Source organism: Orbicella faveolata, unplaced genomic scaffold (assembly GCF_042242905.1).
Source record: "Orbicella faveolata isolate gen_17 unplaced genomic scaffold, um_ofav_v1 contig_34, whole genome shotgun sequence".
Lineage (NCBI taxonomy): Eukaryota > Metazoa > Cnidaria > Anthozoa > Scleractinia > Merulinidae > Orbicella > Orbicella faveolata.
The window spans coordinates 23674484-23691879 of NW_028301563.1; the positions used below are offsets into that span (position 1 = coordinate 23674484).

Here is a 17396-nt window from a genome sequence, read left to right on the forward strand (position 1 = left end):
CAGTTGTTTCGCGAACTGTTTATGTAGTAAACGTTAGTGTCATCGTGAGGTGGTGGTGGAGGGGGGGGGGGGGGGGAGTACGAAAGAGGAGGTTGGGGAAATATTTCCCTCTTTCCACCCTTCCTCTACCTCTCCAATATGGCTTTTACACAGTTAGGTTATTTGTCAAATGACTGCCTAGCCTTCTCTCCTCCGTGAAGTGCGAGTGCAAACGCGCGTTGGAAGCGTAGAAGAGAGTACCCATCCCAAGGCCCCTTCCACACTACGCTGGAGAATTTTGAAAACGCAGCTTTATTTCTACGGTTACGGCTACCGTCCACACTAATCCGTCACGAAAGAAGAGCTTTTCGAAAACGCTCTTCATACTGGAGGAATTTGAAAACACCGGCTTTGGGTTTTTTAGTGTGGACGGAAAACAAAGCGGAGCTTTTCATGTGACTTCCCTGTCTGAGTTTTCCTCAAACAAAAAATCCAAAATGGCCGGTGATTGCTGCGTTTTCAAATTTCTCCGGCGTAGTGTGGACGGAAAACATTTGATGCGTTTTCAGAGTGAAAACTCCGTTTTTAAACTTCTCCGGCATAGTGTGGACAGGACCTGAGTAAGCAGGTCAGTACGCACACAATTCCCCAGGGGAAACTGCTTGCTTAGGAAGCTTGTCGCACATTTTAGGAGTTGAGTAACCCCTTGAAATTGATAGTCGGGTAAGAAGTTGAAAATTGTTTTTGTGTCGCTTACGACGTTCTATTTCGAATTTTCGGTTGCTACTAATTTTTCCGGCGGTATGTAGCAGGCGACCTGTACATGTAAGCTATCTCTCAGGGTATATATGTTTTCAAAGCGATTGGTTCAGCTACTTTCAAGTTAAGGGAGTTTTGGTACAGCTATGTTAATGGTACCGCTGTCGATTTTCACCATTACTCGGACTACCAATGGTCACGAGTACCAATTTTATGCGGGCCTTGTTTGTATCGAGTAAAGTCTCAAATGTCAAAACAAGACTTTCCTGATTGATCGTCGCAATGTAAGGCTTCAAAGATAGACCAAAAAGCCGATAGCTTATCACCATTGCGTTATTCGCAGAAACTGGACTGTCCTATTTCCAGTGATATCAAGTCATTGAGTTGATATCGCCCGATTTTTGGCCGAATTTGGGTACGGAAACTAATCTGCTTTGTTGACACATCAGGCTGGTTTGTTCTCCCAATGGGTATTTGGAACTTACGATGATTGGCCGTTTTTATGGTAGGACGTTAATTTCAATAATAAAGTGTATTATCGTTTGTCTCACGATGTAGTCACTTGAGATGTAGATCGCGACGTTTCGACTGCTTACTGCTAGTCTTCTTCAGGCGATAAGGTCGACTGATTGCACGGTATCATTTATATCACAAAGGTCGGCTGTGATTGGTGCATTTCGATCCTCCTATTGTTCCATTGTTCCGGCGAGTAGCTGTTCCCTCAGTGGTCCGCTGTTGTACCGTTCTCCTGTTGTTGTGTTTCTTGATCGTGGGTATCCATGCTTCAGGAATTTCAATTCCACTATCCCTGTTGATGTTGTTAGGGTGAAGTCTTATGTGAATAGCTTCCTTGACCCTACGTGTGTACCAGTGAGGATCTCGATCAATAAACTTGACCTCATTCCAGATAGGATAGTGGCCGGTCTCGTGGGTGCGTTCAGAAACGGCGGAGGTCTGGGTACGGGCGAGTCGTATATCCCTGTCGTGTTCTTTGATCCTCTCCTGCATAGATCTCCCTGTTTCCCCGATGTAGACTTTGCCGCACTCACAGGGAATCCTGTAGACAACACCATCTTGTTTAGCCAGATTGACGGTGTCCTTTGGTCGCACTAATTGTGACCGAAGTGTCGTGTCGGACTTAAAGACGGTGCGAATGCCTCGTTGTTCTAGGCGGCGGCGGAGAGACTCCGAAACTCCTTGGACATAAGGTAAAACGGCGGTGGATTTAAATTCCGCGACAGGCTCTCTTCTTGGGGTTGTTTGTGCCTTTGTGATCTTCTGTACAAAAGAGGAGGGATATCCGTTAGAAACAAGTACAGATGACAGATGTTTCTTCTCTCCAGCGATTACTGATGGTTTGGTCACGAGACGTTTAGCCCGGTCGTACAGACACTTCACAATACCGCGCTTTACTGACTGAGGGTGGTGTGAATCATACGCTAGGTACTGATCAGTATGTGTTGGTTTCCTGTAGACACTGGTGGCAAGGTGGCCATCAGGTTCTCTGTAAACTGACGTGTCGAGGAAGGCGATCTTGTTGTTGTTCTCGATCTCCATGGTGAAACGGATTGATGGTTGTAGACTGTTCAGGTGTTGCAGGAAGACGTCAACTCTATCCCGATCCAGGATGGTGAAAGTATCATCTACGTAGCGTTTCCAGATCTTAGGCTTGCAAGGTGCGGACTCTATTGCTTGTTCTTCAAATATCTCCATGTAGAGATTGGCAATAACCGCGGATATAGGGCTCCCCATGGCTGCGCCGTCTCGTTCGTAAATCGATCCGTTGTACTGGAAGTACGTAGATCTTAATACGAAATCCAAGAGGTCCGCGATTTGAACTGGTGTAAGTGTCGTGCGGTCAGCCAGGCCTGCGTCGTTCTCCATTTTTTGTAGCGCGGCTTGTACGGCGCCCTCGATCGGTACGTTGGTAAACAGTGACTCTACGTCGAAAGACACCTTGATCTCGTGGTCCTGGATCTCTTCACTGGCGATGGTGGAGGCGAAGTCAGTTGAGTTCTTCACTGTGAAGTTCGAGTTACCTGCAAGAGATAATACGTTAGCCAAGAAAGCAGACAGGTCGTATGCAAAGGTGTTGACACACGACACAATTGGCCTAAGCGGTGTGTCGGCCTTGTGGATCTTCGGCAAACCATAGATTCTAGGTGGTTGTTTGTGTCGGGGTCTGATCTTATTAGAAACCGCCTCTGATATGTGCCCACTCCGTTTCAGGGTTGGCAGCTTCTCAGATAGCTTCCGGGTCAAGCGGTCTGTCGGATCTTTGTTGAGTAGCTGGTACGGTCCGGAATCAATTAGCGCTGACATTTTTGCGTGGTATGTGTCAGCGTCCAGGATTACGCTGGCGCGTCCTTTGTCGGCCGGAAGGACCATGATGGAGTTGTCATCTTTTAGGCTTTTAAGAGCCTCCTGCTGTTCCTTCGTGATGTTGGACGTGGGTGGTTGTGCCTGTTGAAGGATGGTGTTGACGGATCTCCTGACTCTGTCTGCTCGCTCCGCATCTAGTAGCCTGACTGCTGACTCAATCTTGGCGTCGATATACTGATCAGTACCTAGCGTATGATTCACACCACCCTCAGTCAGTAAAGCGCGGTATTGTGAAGTGTCTGTACGACCGGGCTAAACGTCTCGTGACCAAACCATCAGTAATCGCTGGAGAGAAGAAACATCTGTCATCTGTACTTGTTTCTAACGGATATCCCTCCTCTTTTGTACAGAAGATCACAAAGGCACAAACAACCCCAAGAAGAGAGCCTGTCGCGGAATTTAAATCCACCGCCGTTTTACCTTATGTCCAAGGAGTTTCGGAGTCTCTCCGCCGCTGTCTAGAACAAGGCATTCGCACCGTCTTTAAGTCCGACACGACACTTCGGTCACAATTAGTGCGACCAAAGGACACCGTCAATCCGGCTAAACAAGATGGTGTTGTCTACAGGATTCCCTGTGAGTGCGGCAAAGTCTACATCGGGGAAACAGGGAGATCTATGCAGGAGAGGATCAAAGAACACGACAGGGATATACGACTCGCCCGTACCCAGACCTCCGCCGTTTCTGAACGCACCCACGAGACCGGCCACTATCCTATCTGGAATGAGGTCAAGTTTATTGATCGAGATCCTCACTGGTACACACGTAGGGTCAAGGAAGCTATTCACATAAGACTTCACCCTAACAACATCAACTGGGATAGTGGAATTGAAATTCCTGAAACATGGATACCCACGATCAAGAAACACAACAACAGGAGAACGGTACAACAGCGGACCACTGAGGGAACAGCTACTCGCCGGAACAATGTAACAATAGGAGGATCGAAATGCACCAATCACAGCCGACCTTTGTGATATAAATGATACCGTGCAATCAGTCGACCTTATCGCCTGAAGAAGACTAGCAGTAATCTCAAGTGACTACATCGCGAGACAAACGATAATACACTTTATTATTGCATCTACCACGATGAATAACAACAACCTTTTCCTCGACATTGACGTTAATGTCGTCTCGGACGTTAAAGCTTTCTCGAGACGACTTTAACGTCTATTATAAAAACGGAAAATAAGGAAGATGCTTTTAACGTCTATCTACTTTAACGTCTTCTTTTAAGAGCGTCTGAATGACGCTCTTATCAGTCGCCTTTGAGGTTTGAGACGTTAAACCTTTCTGGTATAAAAACGTGACACCCTTATCTGCCTGCCACGTTATCAGTTAGTAGATTTGTTCGTATATTGGCGCGCTAAAAGTGGCTTGTTTCCAGTGTCCTCAGAGTACAGAACCCAGTCTTCATTTATAGAAAAAGAAATATTTTTTTGTTAGGCCGTGTTTTTAAATGCGTCTCTTCTTTATACCAGACACCTTTTACGTCTTACGTTAACGGTGCCTAGACAACTTAAACGTCTCTAGCATAAAAACGGCCAATGAAAGAATGAAAGAATCCATTCAGTGTCAATGGTATTTAGCTTTAAAAAACTAACTGGGGACACTATTTACGGGAAAAAACACAAACTGTGGCTCGACCAGACTGCTTGATGTACCGTGGCTGAATCGATTAGTTACAGTACAGGAAAGCAATCCCTTGATATCGAGTAGGATGTCTTCAGTTTGTGTTTACGAAACTTAGGACTTGTTTGTGAAACAAGTCGCAAAAGACGCGTTTCTTTGAACCGTTCAATCTACCTCTCGTCATGTTCGTGGGAGCAAGTTGAAAGTAGAACTTGAAACGATTGTTACACGAGTAAGACCTGTAACTGCATAAGGGCCAATATCTAAAGTCAGCCAATCAGATTGCCTTAAAGTTGCTACAATAGATCTTTTTCCACGGTGTCACGTGATGTCTTGTGTTAAGTACAACTGCTGTTAAAATGCGTCGAGAGTAACATTAAAACGCACTTAAAACCATTAGTTTGTTTAATTTTTTAATCACTCAACACACAAAACACTTGTTTAAACTTATTACAATAATAAATAATATTAAATAAATAGCATTTCTGTCTTACTATATACACATTTTAAATTTAATTTTCGACTCCACTTGCCCCATTTTTAAGACTGCATCTTAGCAATGTCCATTTTTTAAATGAAATGAGAAATGCCTATAGTAAACTGCTGCTCAGACTTAAGGATAGAAACACAACTTACAATGTCTTATAGCAACTTCATTTTTCAGAAGAGGATTAAAGCAAGACTTGACGAGAAAACAAACATCCAACAGACTGTTCTCCTGCCGAATGTTTCTACCTTCAATCTGAATGCACAGGAAACCATCTCATCAATGAACTTGTCCATTACAATGGCTAAATGCATGTCAGTTTCACACCACCCTTATTTAATAAGCACACGTGACAACTCATTTTCTCCCCAAACTATTTCACTTCACACGTAGTTGTCCTGACAGACATTCCCTGTGGTTACAGATGTAACCAACAGCTAGAAAATGCAGTACATCTATTCAATAGAAGATGTCTGTCTGTGTTTTTTATAAGCGCTGTATTGAAAGCATGCAATGATTCGTTGATAATTTAATTTCTTAACACAACGAGACAAACCAGACTAGGGATTTTGAACATGGCATTCATCTCATCAACACTGTAAGGATTCATTTCTTTTAGAACGATATATATTAATTTTACTTATAGTTCACAACAGCTGTTTTAGAGATCAACTGATGTCATGTACTCGCAATTGATCTAGAATTTCTTAAACCTAGAATTTCTTAAATATTAATTTCTTTGCATTAGAACTGTTTTCATTTTAGTGGTGGAAAGAAATTGGTTTTGCACTTTCTTTGCTACTTGATTGGCTTAAGGAAACTCGCGCCACGTTTTTATCCAATCAGAACCAAAGCCAAAACCACTCGTGACTCACTCGCACATGTTTTCCCGCGCTTGGCGTCGGCTACATGTAATTACTTCAAGTTGATTGGTTGACTGTATTGTCCGTGTCGTTTGTGATTGGCCAGAGTAATTCCTTTGGTTTTGAGTTTATGACCGCCAATTGAAAACTGCTCTAATTAAACACAAGCTATTAAAAAACTGTTTAGAATAGCATTGCAAAACAAGGGTTGCATGTCTTTCCCTTTGCTCATCAATATAACAAAATGGCGAGAAAGAGAGAGTCTGCAGAGATTACAGAAATAAATTTTAAGGTAACGTAGCATTGTTTACTCATGCACCGTTGTAAAGTTTAACATACTACATACTTTAACAGTTACAAACAGCTTGTCAATTTACAGGCTCATAGCCTTGTAAAACATATAAACCATGGTTTAACATATTAATTAATTAATTTATCAATCAATTGAACCCCTCTTGTACTGAAATATGCAACTAAGCTCTGTAATGCAATGAAATTGGTACCTTGTACATTATTTTATTGTCATGTTTGTATCGAGCTCTTTCAAAAATTACTAGTATGTAATTCACTGTTAGCATCCTTTGGTCAGCACCTAAAAAGGGAAAGAATAATAGATGTTTTAGAAATAATATGTTGTACCTTCTCGTGTGCAACATGCAGGAACAAATTTCAACTGACCTGGCTTGTTTGACAGCCAATTAACACTTTATCTAGGGTTAAACGTTGACTGAGGTTTTATTTCCCACATACAAAAGTGTTGTAATTGCTAATGCTGTCTCGAGTTTGAGATTAGTTGACATCAAAACTGGATGACAGAAAGGTAAACAGAAAAAGTGTGAATCATGGATTAGTTAGCTTGAACAACCGGGCCAAAAACTGAAGACTAGAAAATTAAAATCTTAATCTCAAGCAAACTGACACGTCTCTTTGTAAATGGCTCCACAGTCTTCTCTGAAGATCTCTTGTTGTCATTTGGTTCTGAGTTTGTTGCATGTTTGAGATCTCAATATCAACCAATCCAAAAGGACACACCAGTCTGTTCAGAGATATGTTTTCAGTGCCAAATGCATTAAGCATCATGTAATGATCCAGATAAGAACTGTAGCATTTTCTATACTTCTGAGGCAATACGCTTTCCCCACATTGAAACAGTTGTGTTTTCATACAGAGAATGTATCACCCAATGGAAAGCAGGTTTATGAAATAAAATGTATTTAAACTCTATTTTGAAAGGTAGTTTCCTTTGTGTTAAAACATTCAACCAATCACAATGGTCGTAAACAAAGACAAAAAGCTTCCAATTTTCCAAAGTTCCCCACATAGGATTACTGTGGTATAGACTCGGCAGTGGTTTTGTTGAAAAGAAGATAGTTGATCAATTACGGATAAACATATATACAGCTATCTGAAGTTTTGGTAGAGTTTGTTGATTGAGCCAATCAGAAGTATGATACAGCAGTAGCAAAGTTGCACAAAAGTTAGCACCTTTTTGCATTCCTGGCCATGTGGTGCTATCTTTCTTATATGGACCGTTACTTAAGAATGTGAAAAGAGAAAGATTATACACCGTACGTTCAGGTAAGTGGTGATAAAATGCTAGGTATCTTTAGGAACTGGTACCAGTCAGCCACATGGCTTCAGTCATAATATTAATTTTTCAGTTCCTTTGAGTTTCTTTCTTGCAACCTCAAATTTTATAATTTATGAAGAATGTTCTCCAACAAACAGACTTTACACTTATCCACTAAATAAAAGGAACTGAAACATTTAATACAAACTACTTTCCTAAAGATAATTGTTCATGCTCAAGTTTCAGACAGTACATGTGCGCCTTGATACACGTTTATAGTAAGTGATAAAACAAGAATTCAACTTCTGCTTACTGTGATATTTTGAGTTTGGCTGGTGGATCACCCTTGCAACCGGACACTTTCCACTTGTGATATTCCTCAAGTCTCTTATTGGACATATTTTTGATATCAGTGGCCATCTGCTTGTCATTATTACAGGAGTCCTTAGTGTCTATAGGTTCACTTGGTGTTTTCTGATGCCCAACTAAAGTAACCTCAACATTTGCCTTCTCAGCTGGCAGAGACTCTCTTCTTTGAACAGGCAATATTCCACTGACCACTTGCTGACCTGCAGTGCTGCCGTCGTCAAGTATGTCTTTCTCAGGAACTGTACTACTGCCTTTTGAAAACCTCCGAATGTTGCTTGGCTCTGTAGTTAAGCTACACAACTCTTCCCCTGAAACATGAGAAACACTTAATTAATATTTCCATGTACTACAGTGGCTAACTGCATATACATATCAGAATCAGTTGTCTAGGACAGTTTAACTTTCTTGTCAATTCATCCCGCAACCCCTTTATTCTTTCCATCCTACCCAGCCAAAATAATATCAACATTTTTTCTTTGGGGGGTGGGAGGTGGGGGTGGTAACTTGGGATTGGAACATGACATAAGCCCAGGTTTTTAGCCAGATGGGTGTCTAGGCATCCTGCAGATGGCCACTTTCTAAAGATAATTGTTTTACTTTTCATGAGTTGCCCCATAAATTGCTCATTTGAGTAGGCACTATAGCACACTTAAATTCTGGCTAAGAGCCTGCAATAAGCCATGTTAGACATCAGGTGGTAAATATCAACCTAGGCATTTACTGCCAAGTTTGCCATAATCATCTTGTATCTGACTACGCAAATAGAATAATTGTTTAATAATTACATTCTTCAATTGACTGGATAATGTGGACATTATAGCTTGATCTAACCAGAATGAGATGATGATATTTTTCAAACCTCTACGGGAAATGACAATTGGTTTCCAAAATTGGGTAGTTCTAGGTATCAGGGGTAAAATTAGAGTGTCGGACCAAGGGGGTCCAACACTCCAAGGGGAGTTGGACCAAGGGGATCAGGAGGTTTGAAAAATGGAAGGTTAGAAAAGAACATTATTCTAATTTGTACTGAATCAATGGCTAGTTGACCTACCAGTAGACACATTCAGGATACTATCAGGAGTAAATGTCCACATATCTTCATTATCAGCATTTGGTTCATTGCCTTCATCTCCTTCGATGTTACTCACATCACTAAACCCATGCCATTTGTCTTTGTTTAACACAGGTGACAGCCCTGCTTCTGAGTCATCAAAACTCTCCCAACCCGGTACTTTAGGAGACAGAGGTGGCCTTTTATCAAACTTCTCAAATTCATCTAGGTTATTAATATTGCTGAAGTTAGTTGCTCTTTTAAGATTACCAAGTCCACGAGATTCTTTTTCTGCTAATGTTGGAACGTCATAGTCAGAGAGGCTTATGTGCCCAGCCAAGATTGCACCAAAATCATCAAAATATGAGTTCCCACGAGTAGTCAAGTCACTGAGGTGTCTTCGAGGCTGCTTCCTGACGCGTCTAACAGGCATGTCGTCCACATATCCTGACTCCACCAAACCATAATTGGCATGCTCTAAAGGATCACTGTAGCCTGATATGTCTCCAACAGCTCCAAGTGCCTGGAGATCTGAATCTTGTTCTCGAGCTAAAGCACAGTCAAGTTCTAGAGCAAGACGATCTCTCTCTGCTTGCACTGATGTAATGGTGGCCTCAGAATCAACTAACTGCCATTCTAAACTTGATATGTATTTATCCTTTTCCAGTAACGTTAACTGTAGTGCATCCACCTGCCACAAATATCAGTGAATTCAAATACGTTTAGTCCCATAAACAATTATTATATAATTCATAACATCATGGTAAATGGGACTCCCTTAACTACTGTCTCTTTGTTTTTCCCTATATATTAAGTAAACTACTGACTCGTGAGGCTGCCCCCCCCCCCTCCCCCAAAAAGAAATGGCCATTTAACTCCACACATGCCTATTCCTGACTTGTTTCCCTAAGAGGTTGCAGCCAAATGGCTCAAAATGTTAGTAAAAGATTGAAACTAATGTTCCCTTTCACTTGAAAGCAAATAGCTTCATTTCCAAACATCTTCTAACACATAGCGATATATTGTCTAATTTGCTCTTTGTGCGATTGATAGATCCAGCCCGGGTTATCTCACTTTACTTCAAGGGCATGTTCTTTAATAAACATGCAGAGTCCCCTAATATGGCATCCCAGCATATTCATCTTAGAAATAATTCATTGAAATCATCTTTAAATGACTTAGTTTAGTCATATGTAAGGTGAAATGACAAATTTGTGGAAAATGAATTTCTAACAATTCACAAATTGAATTATAATAAAAACAAACACAAAATAGCTGACTTTTGCAGACAATTTTATAAACTTAATAATTAAGTAATAAAGTGTAGAGTTTGAGGTACAAAGTATCTGTAGTGTAATTTGGACATAATGTACACCTTTTTGACTGGGCTTTCAAAATGTTGGCCAAGAAAGGAAATATGCTAACAGGCCATACTTTATTAATTTGAGACAATGGAATTAAGCTCAAGCCAAGTGTCAATGGACTTGTTTTCAAAAGATATCTTACCTTGGCTTCAGCTTCTAATTTTTTATGATAAACTTCTTCAGAGTCAAAGATCTCCTTCAATAAGCTTGCTGAAGTACTCAAATCTGAGGCATCTTAAAATAGAAGTTAAAAAGTGAAACACTGTATCATAGAATAATGAAATTAAAATTGTATATTGTCAAGTAACATTATAACATACTAACTTAATAGCTATTTAATATAATTTGTACCATGAATTGATCTATTCAAGAATATAAATCTCTTCTTGTTCATAACAGGTCCACTACAAAGTCTGTTATGGAGAGATAGAGTAAAAGAATGCTATCATAAGGTAATAATAATAATAATAATAATAATAATAATAATAATAATAATAATAATAATAATAATAATAATAATATCGCAAACCAGCTTCAAGTATGCTTAGACTGTGGGAATGTTCCTGGGTGGATGACCAAGGGAAGAACTGTCCTTATAATGAAAGACCCAGAGAAAGGCACAGTAGCAGGAAATTACCGCCCCATAACCTGTTTACCTGTAATGTGGAAGTTGCTAACAGGGATAATGTCTGACAAGCTCTACGAATTCCTGGATACCGAGAGTGTACTACCAGATGAGCAGAAAGGTTGCAGGAAAGGCTCCCAAGGAACCAATGACCAGCTCTTTATTGATAAAATGGTCCTACGGGAGGCCAAATCAAGAAAGAAGAATCTTGCAATGGGCTGGATTGATTATAAGAAGGCTTACGATATGATACCGCATTCCTGGATTCTTGAATGTCTAGAACTATTTGGTGCAGCTCAAAATGTTAAGACCTTACTGGAAAATTCCATGAATGGCTGGCAAACAGAACTTACATCAAATGGAGAAAGTCTTGGAAGTGTCTCCATCAAAAGGGGCATCTTCCAGGGTGATTCCCTATCCCCCCTCCTTTTTGTGGTCTCCATGATTCCGCTGTCCCTAGTTCTCAGAAAGTGCAAAGCGGGATACACATATGCCAACAAGACAAAGGTCAATCACCTTCTCTTTATGGATGATCTAAAGCTTTACGCCAGAAGTGAGTGCCAACTGGACTCACTGATACAATCAGTGAGAATATTCAGCAATGACATCAGTATGAAATTTGGCATTGAGAAGTGTGCTGTCTTGGTCATAAAACGTGGCAAACTGGCACAGACAGAAGGCATAACACTACCAGATGACACTACAATAAGAGCAATGGAAGAAAGCGAAGGGTACAAGTATCTAGGAGTGCTTGAGGCCAGCGACATGCTTCATGACCAAATGAAAGACAAAATCAGGAAAGAATACTTACGACGCATTAAAAAAGTTGCCCGCTCGAAGTTGAACGGTGGAAACTTGATATAAGCCATAAACACCTGGGCAGTGTCACTCGTTAGATATGCAGGAGGAATACTTGAATGGAGGAAACAAGAACTTCGGGACCTAGATCGCAGAACAAGAAAATTGCTAACCACGAATGGAGGGTTCCATCCACAGGACTGCGTGGCATGACTTTATGTGCCGAGGAAGGACGGAGGGAGAGGTTTGATATCCGTAGAGGATTGTGTCAATCAAGCAAAGGTATCGCTAGAATGTTATGTCCAAACAAGCGAGGAAGAACTGTTAAAAGCCGTCAGGAGGGATGGGGATGAGAATAGAGAAACAGCTGCCAACTTTAAAGCGAGGACAAGAACTGAAAATATTCAAGACTGGAAAGAAAAGCCGTTATATGGACAGTTTGCAAGACAGGGTGAAGAACAAAGAAGTGAGGAAACATGGACCCGGTTAAAAGAAGGAAAGCTCAAGAGAGAAACAGAAGCTCTTATCATTGCTGCACAAGATCAAGCAATACGAACAAACTATATTAAAACGATGGTTGACAAGTCACAGAATGACCCGAAATGTAGAATCTGTAAGCAGAGTAACGAGACCATTAGCGAACAGTGTGCGAACAGACCATGAAATAGGGGCTAGGAGACCGGATTTGGTGATCATTGACAAGAGAGACAAGAGCTGTCAGATTATAGATGTGGCAATTCCAGAGGATAATGGGGTGAGAGAGAAGGAAGATGAAAAAGTTGAAAAGTATCAAGATCTAGCAAGAGAAGTTCGAAAAATGTGGGGTGTGAGGACAAAGGTTATTCCAGTGGTAGTGGAAGCATTGGGATCAATACCACTGAGATTGAAGGTCAATCTGAGAGCCATTGAGGTGGGCATTCCTGTTGGACTGATCCAGAGATGTGCATTGTTGGGGTCGGCAAGAATTCTTAGAAAGGTGCTGGAGATGTAGAAAGAAGAGAAAAAGCAAACAAGGGGTGTTTCTTGGCCTCCCTGGGCAACTTGTTGTTGCCCGGAGCCAATGACGAAACCTGCTTCAATATCATCAATAGCTGTGCGAATCTTTAATAATAATAATAATAATAACAACAACAACAACAACAACAACAACAACAACAACAACAACAACAGCACTAGCACTAGCACTAGCACTAGCACTAACACTCGTCTCGCAAAAAATGCAAGTCCCAGATGGGATTTGAACCCACAACCCTCTGTGATCTAGTTGGATGCTCCAACCACTGAGCTACTGGAGACTCTACGGTGAGCAAGGGTCAAATTGTGGGTATTGACTGGAACTACATCATGCGGCTCCACAGCCACGTACTAACTCATATGAACTCACTAACAGCATCACGCTGTCACATTTAAGAAGCTCAGTCATGGTGTTTTGTCTTTTGTTTTGGCCACGTACAAAATCTCCTTTAAATGGAAGGAAACTTGAAAATAATAGTTTACTAAGATAGAAAACCATCAAAGAGATAATAATAAACCATAAAGGAACAAGGACGGTCAAGGATGGTGAAGATTGACATGGTTTGCAAACGACGAATTTAAAAAATTTACGCTAAACTTTTCAAAATGCGCAAACTGTGACTGAGCTCCTTTAAGGCATATCGAGATGCATCAAGACAACTTCCCAAGTGAGTATACTAACAGACAAACAACAACAACATGATATTCAGTTTAAATTCTGGGAGAAACGTATTTTTGGAAAAAATCCGAGTCCCAGATGGGATTTGAGCCCAGAGTTTTTCCACGTACACGTTTCTCCCAGAATTTACATGTACACATGTATATCATGTTGTTGTTGTTGTTGTTTCTCCGTTGATATTATCAGTTCGTTGAAAAATGCAATCATGTAGCTGTGCCATATGTTTGTAATTAAAGACATTACCTGAGAATGAATAAATAAATTCCCATTTGTTAAAAATTGGTTTTAAAATGTTTTCAAACAAGTATAATTTATTGTGTCTCCAAATTTCTGTGATGCTCGAGATAGAAATCAAGACTGTGCAACCTAATTGTCATTTTGCTAGAATTCAACTAATAATTTATTAGTAGAATTCTAGCAAAATGATAACTGAACATCTAGTATTCCCTTCAAAATTAAATGGTATCCAGTTATTTCTCTACATTTTAAGTACCAATAATATAGTGAAATGTGAAATAGTGAAATGTCGATCACCACAAAGTCCTGAATTATCATTTGAAACAAACATACAGTCTAAAGCCCATGTTGGTATATTCATTGATCAGTTTCCTCCACAATTTCAAGGTTTTAATGGCATGTTGCATATTGGTGAATGCTTTTAGTCTTGACAAATTTCAATACCAATAGACACTAATGGATGATACAAGTAGCTCAACCAATCAAATTACAGCAACTGCATTACAAATGTTTATTATGAGAACATCAACATTGGCAATGAAAAAGGTTCTAGTTCCACTCAAATGATAAAGGAGAAGCCAGTAACTATGTTTTCCATAATGATTACAACCAAATCCAAAAAAAACACAAAAACAAAAAAACACTGTCATTGTTGCCTCAATGGATCTTGGAGACTATTTTCACCAAATTGAAATCTTATATCATCCAAAATGGTGACCAGAAAACTAAAAAACCACAAGGTCTACATTCATGTCATTGTTTCATGACAATAATCCTAGATATGCAGTATGTGCAAAAAACTAAACTTGCTATGAAACTAGCACCAACTAAAGTCAAGTATTACAAAGTCAAGTCAATGATAGAAAACATCATTTATAGTTGCGACAGTCATACCTTTCTGAGATGTCTTCTGAGAAGATAGCAACTGTAAATTCAATTTCCTCAGATTATTGATGTCTTCTTGAAGTTGCTCTTTCATTGCATGGCATTCCTTTTCTTTATCAAGCAACATCTGATCAACTTTAGTCTTTTCTGTGGATAGCTTTTCACAATGTATTTGTAGCTGGTCAATTTGTGCTCGAAGACTTTCAATGGATTCAAATATCTCTTCCAGAACTTCTTCTCCAAACAAGTCCAGCTCACGAGGGGCAGCAGCTGATATCTCTTGAGTGGATGACTCCATGATCCCTTAGGCTGCACTAAGCTCATTACATCGTCAACGTCAAGTTTGACTTTCTAAAAGATTTCCTATCAGAAGCAAAAATTCACAATTTCAACATTTGATGCCTGTAAGCACATCAGTCATAATTTATATTGAATACAGCAAAAAAGAGGTTCATTGTACTCCAGACCACAAGGAGAAATAACTCTTTTCCAAAACCCACTTGTAAGTGCTTATCCAAATTACTTCTAAGGTTACAAAGCCTTCACAGATATGATGTAAGGACCACAAAGCTTTTACAGAGAGGGTTTAAACAACAACATTAAGCAAGGCTGCATTAAGCAAGGCTGTCAGTTTCTTTTTCTGTCAAGGATACATTTTAATCTTCACAAAGTTTCATATCAGTTTTCGTTTATTTACAGTAGTTCTCTAAGTGCTCTAAGAAAACCAGAAATGTGCTTGTCTCAGACATGGGTCATGAGCCATGAGCCATGGGTCAACCCCACACCAGGAGAATAGTGATAGGTGGGAAGATAATAGGTTAAATTACAGACTGAATGGTGGTACCCAGCTGACAATCCTAGTGCAAAGTTACACTATCAAGAATCAAGCCTATGTCCCACTTCCATTGTTGATTATAAACAAGTATTTTCTAAATTAAATTGATATTGGCTTCAGGTGTTAAAATAAAAAGGGATAGGTTTAAATGTTCACCCTCCAAACGGCAAAGTAGATCGAGAAGCGAGATTAAATCTCTAGTTAGACAAGAATTATCCTTGTCTGGGTTTTGGATTTCATATTACGGATTACAGACAAAATTAACAAATGTAATAGGAACGAAGTAAGGCACAAGTAAGCTTTAAAGCTTATATCGAGTTTCAAGTCATGCAAAATATCGTTGATAAGATTTTAATTAATACGAAGGTAAACAGTAATTAAACTGGAGCACATTTACTCTCCTATGTGGTAAAAGGCAGTAATTCTTAAAGTGTTTCTCAGGAAAAATTAATAAAATAAAATCTTAAAAGCTTCGTACCACTCGAACGGATTATGACGATCGGGTCCTTTTAAAAGGGGTCGATTTATATACAGGGTATCATTTAGAAAGACTTATATTACAAAATTTTGCACAACGAAATTAAATGCGACGAGTAGAAGATACATTCAGCCCGCGTATCGAAATTAATCGACAGTATTATTAACTAAAATTCTTTTTCACTTTCGCGTTAACATTGACGAGAAAAAATAAACACTTACTATCTTCCAAATGCATGCATTTTGTAAAAAAAATAATAAACATAGACGGAGCGACTACAGGGCTAAACATTTCCCAATAGTGCACGGTTTTCAGAACTAGCTAAGCTTAAACTTGTAAGCCATTCCCAAATTATCACACTCAGAGTGGAAAACCGAAGCATATTATGTCGATGACTAAAGTTAAAAGAAAACCAGGTTTGTGTGTCAAAAGTGATACCTTGTTCGGTTCTGTCACTGTGTGAGCGCCTTGACAATCTAAACACAGCGATGTTTGCTTTCGCTTCGCTTGAGTAATGAATATCTCACCTTGAAGAAACAAGGATAAACAAGAAGACACCATAAGATATCATCTCCTGCTAGCACAGAACCGAAGAATAACGCTTTTTCCCTCCGTGCCCACAGTTCCTGGAAGGCACTAGATTTTCAGCTTATATGTGTCTTCAAGTCACATGTCGAACCCAGTTTACACTGGCTTGCGCGCGCGCGTGCGTACACGCTTGATGAGCGTTTGTTGTTTTGTCGACCTGGAGTATATTGTACGATAATGAACTGTACATCTATTGTTTTTTGTTTTTTACCACAAAAGCTGTCTGACAATAAATCAACTGTGAATGAAATCGATATCTGCACCTGCCCTGCTCTGTGTTTGCAAATTTTGAAAATTGGCGTCCGAATTAACCAAACATATGTACTTAGGAACCAACCTGGGTGGGTTGGGCCACCCGACATCTTTCACGAAAAATAAAACTTATTTAAGAAGGTCAAAAGGGTTTTGGAAATATAGTAATCCAAGCGAAAAACTTACTTGAATTACAAGTAATTGAAGAACACCCTGCCACGACTTCAACTGTTGAAAGGCATTCGTGAGAGCAGTCTACCCATGATACATACCGTAAAATCCCACGTTAAGGCGGGGGTAAACATGAATTCAACTTAACGTGAGATTTTACGGTACCTCGATTAATTAATGTTTCCCTTTGTTTTTCCTGTAAGTGTATCTTTGAAGAGGGCACCTGCTTGGAAAATATCTCGTTATTTTCATTTCCCTGATATTTGCTTAATTTTGATAAGACGGTACGTAACATATATAGATATATTTTTATGTAAAAAACTGTTTGTACCGTGTGAAAAGACTGTCGACCACTGGGGGGAGTTCTATAAAATA

At 39.9% G+C, this 17396-nt stretch overlaps 1 protein-coding gene across 2 annotated transcripts; it reads right to left on the reverse strand.

The window, feature by feature from the left end:
• Nucleotides 1-5151: 5151 nt before the first annotated feature.
• Nucleotides 5152-16729, reverse strand: LOC110050513 (uncharacterized). 2 transcript variants are annotated; one of them, XM_020756435.2, is made up of 6 exons: nucleotides 16538-16729; nucleotides 14707-15060; nucleotides 10602-10693; nucleotides 9096-9786; nucleotides 7989-8352; nucleotides 5152-6697 (listed from the first exon to the last, which is right to left on the reverse strand). In XM_020756435.2, exons 2-6 carry the CDS (start codon nucleotides 14993-14995, stop codon nucleotides 6691-6693), a joined length of 1443 nt encoding a protein of 480 aa, XP_020612094.2. In that variant the 5' UTR covers nucleotides 14996-15060; nucleotides 16538-16729; the 3' UTR covers nucleotides 5152-6690. The 2 variants fall into 2 exon arrangements, with proteins under 2 accessions (XP_020612094.2, XP_020612095.2); XM_020756436.2 differs by having other exon boundaries at nucleotides 16449-16729.
• Between the last annotated feature and the right edge of the window lie 667 nt (nucleotides 16730-17396).

Bases quoted from the DNA above. Each gene is read 5' to 3' on its own strand.
- LOC110050513 (XM_020756435.2), bottom strand. From the start codon at position 14,995: ATGGAGTCATCCACTCAAGAGATATCAGCTGCTGCCCCTCGTGAGCTG. The intron at 10,694-14,706 runs GTATGACTGTCG...TTCTATTTTAAG, and splicing joins TCAGAAGACATCTCAGAAAG to ATGCCTCAGATTTGAGTACT. The intron at 9,787-10,601 runs GTAAGATATCTT...TATTTGTGGCAG, and splicing joins AATTAGAAGCTGAAGCCAAG to GTGGATGCACTACAGTTAAC.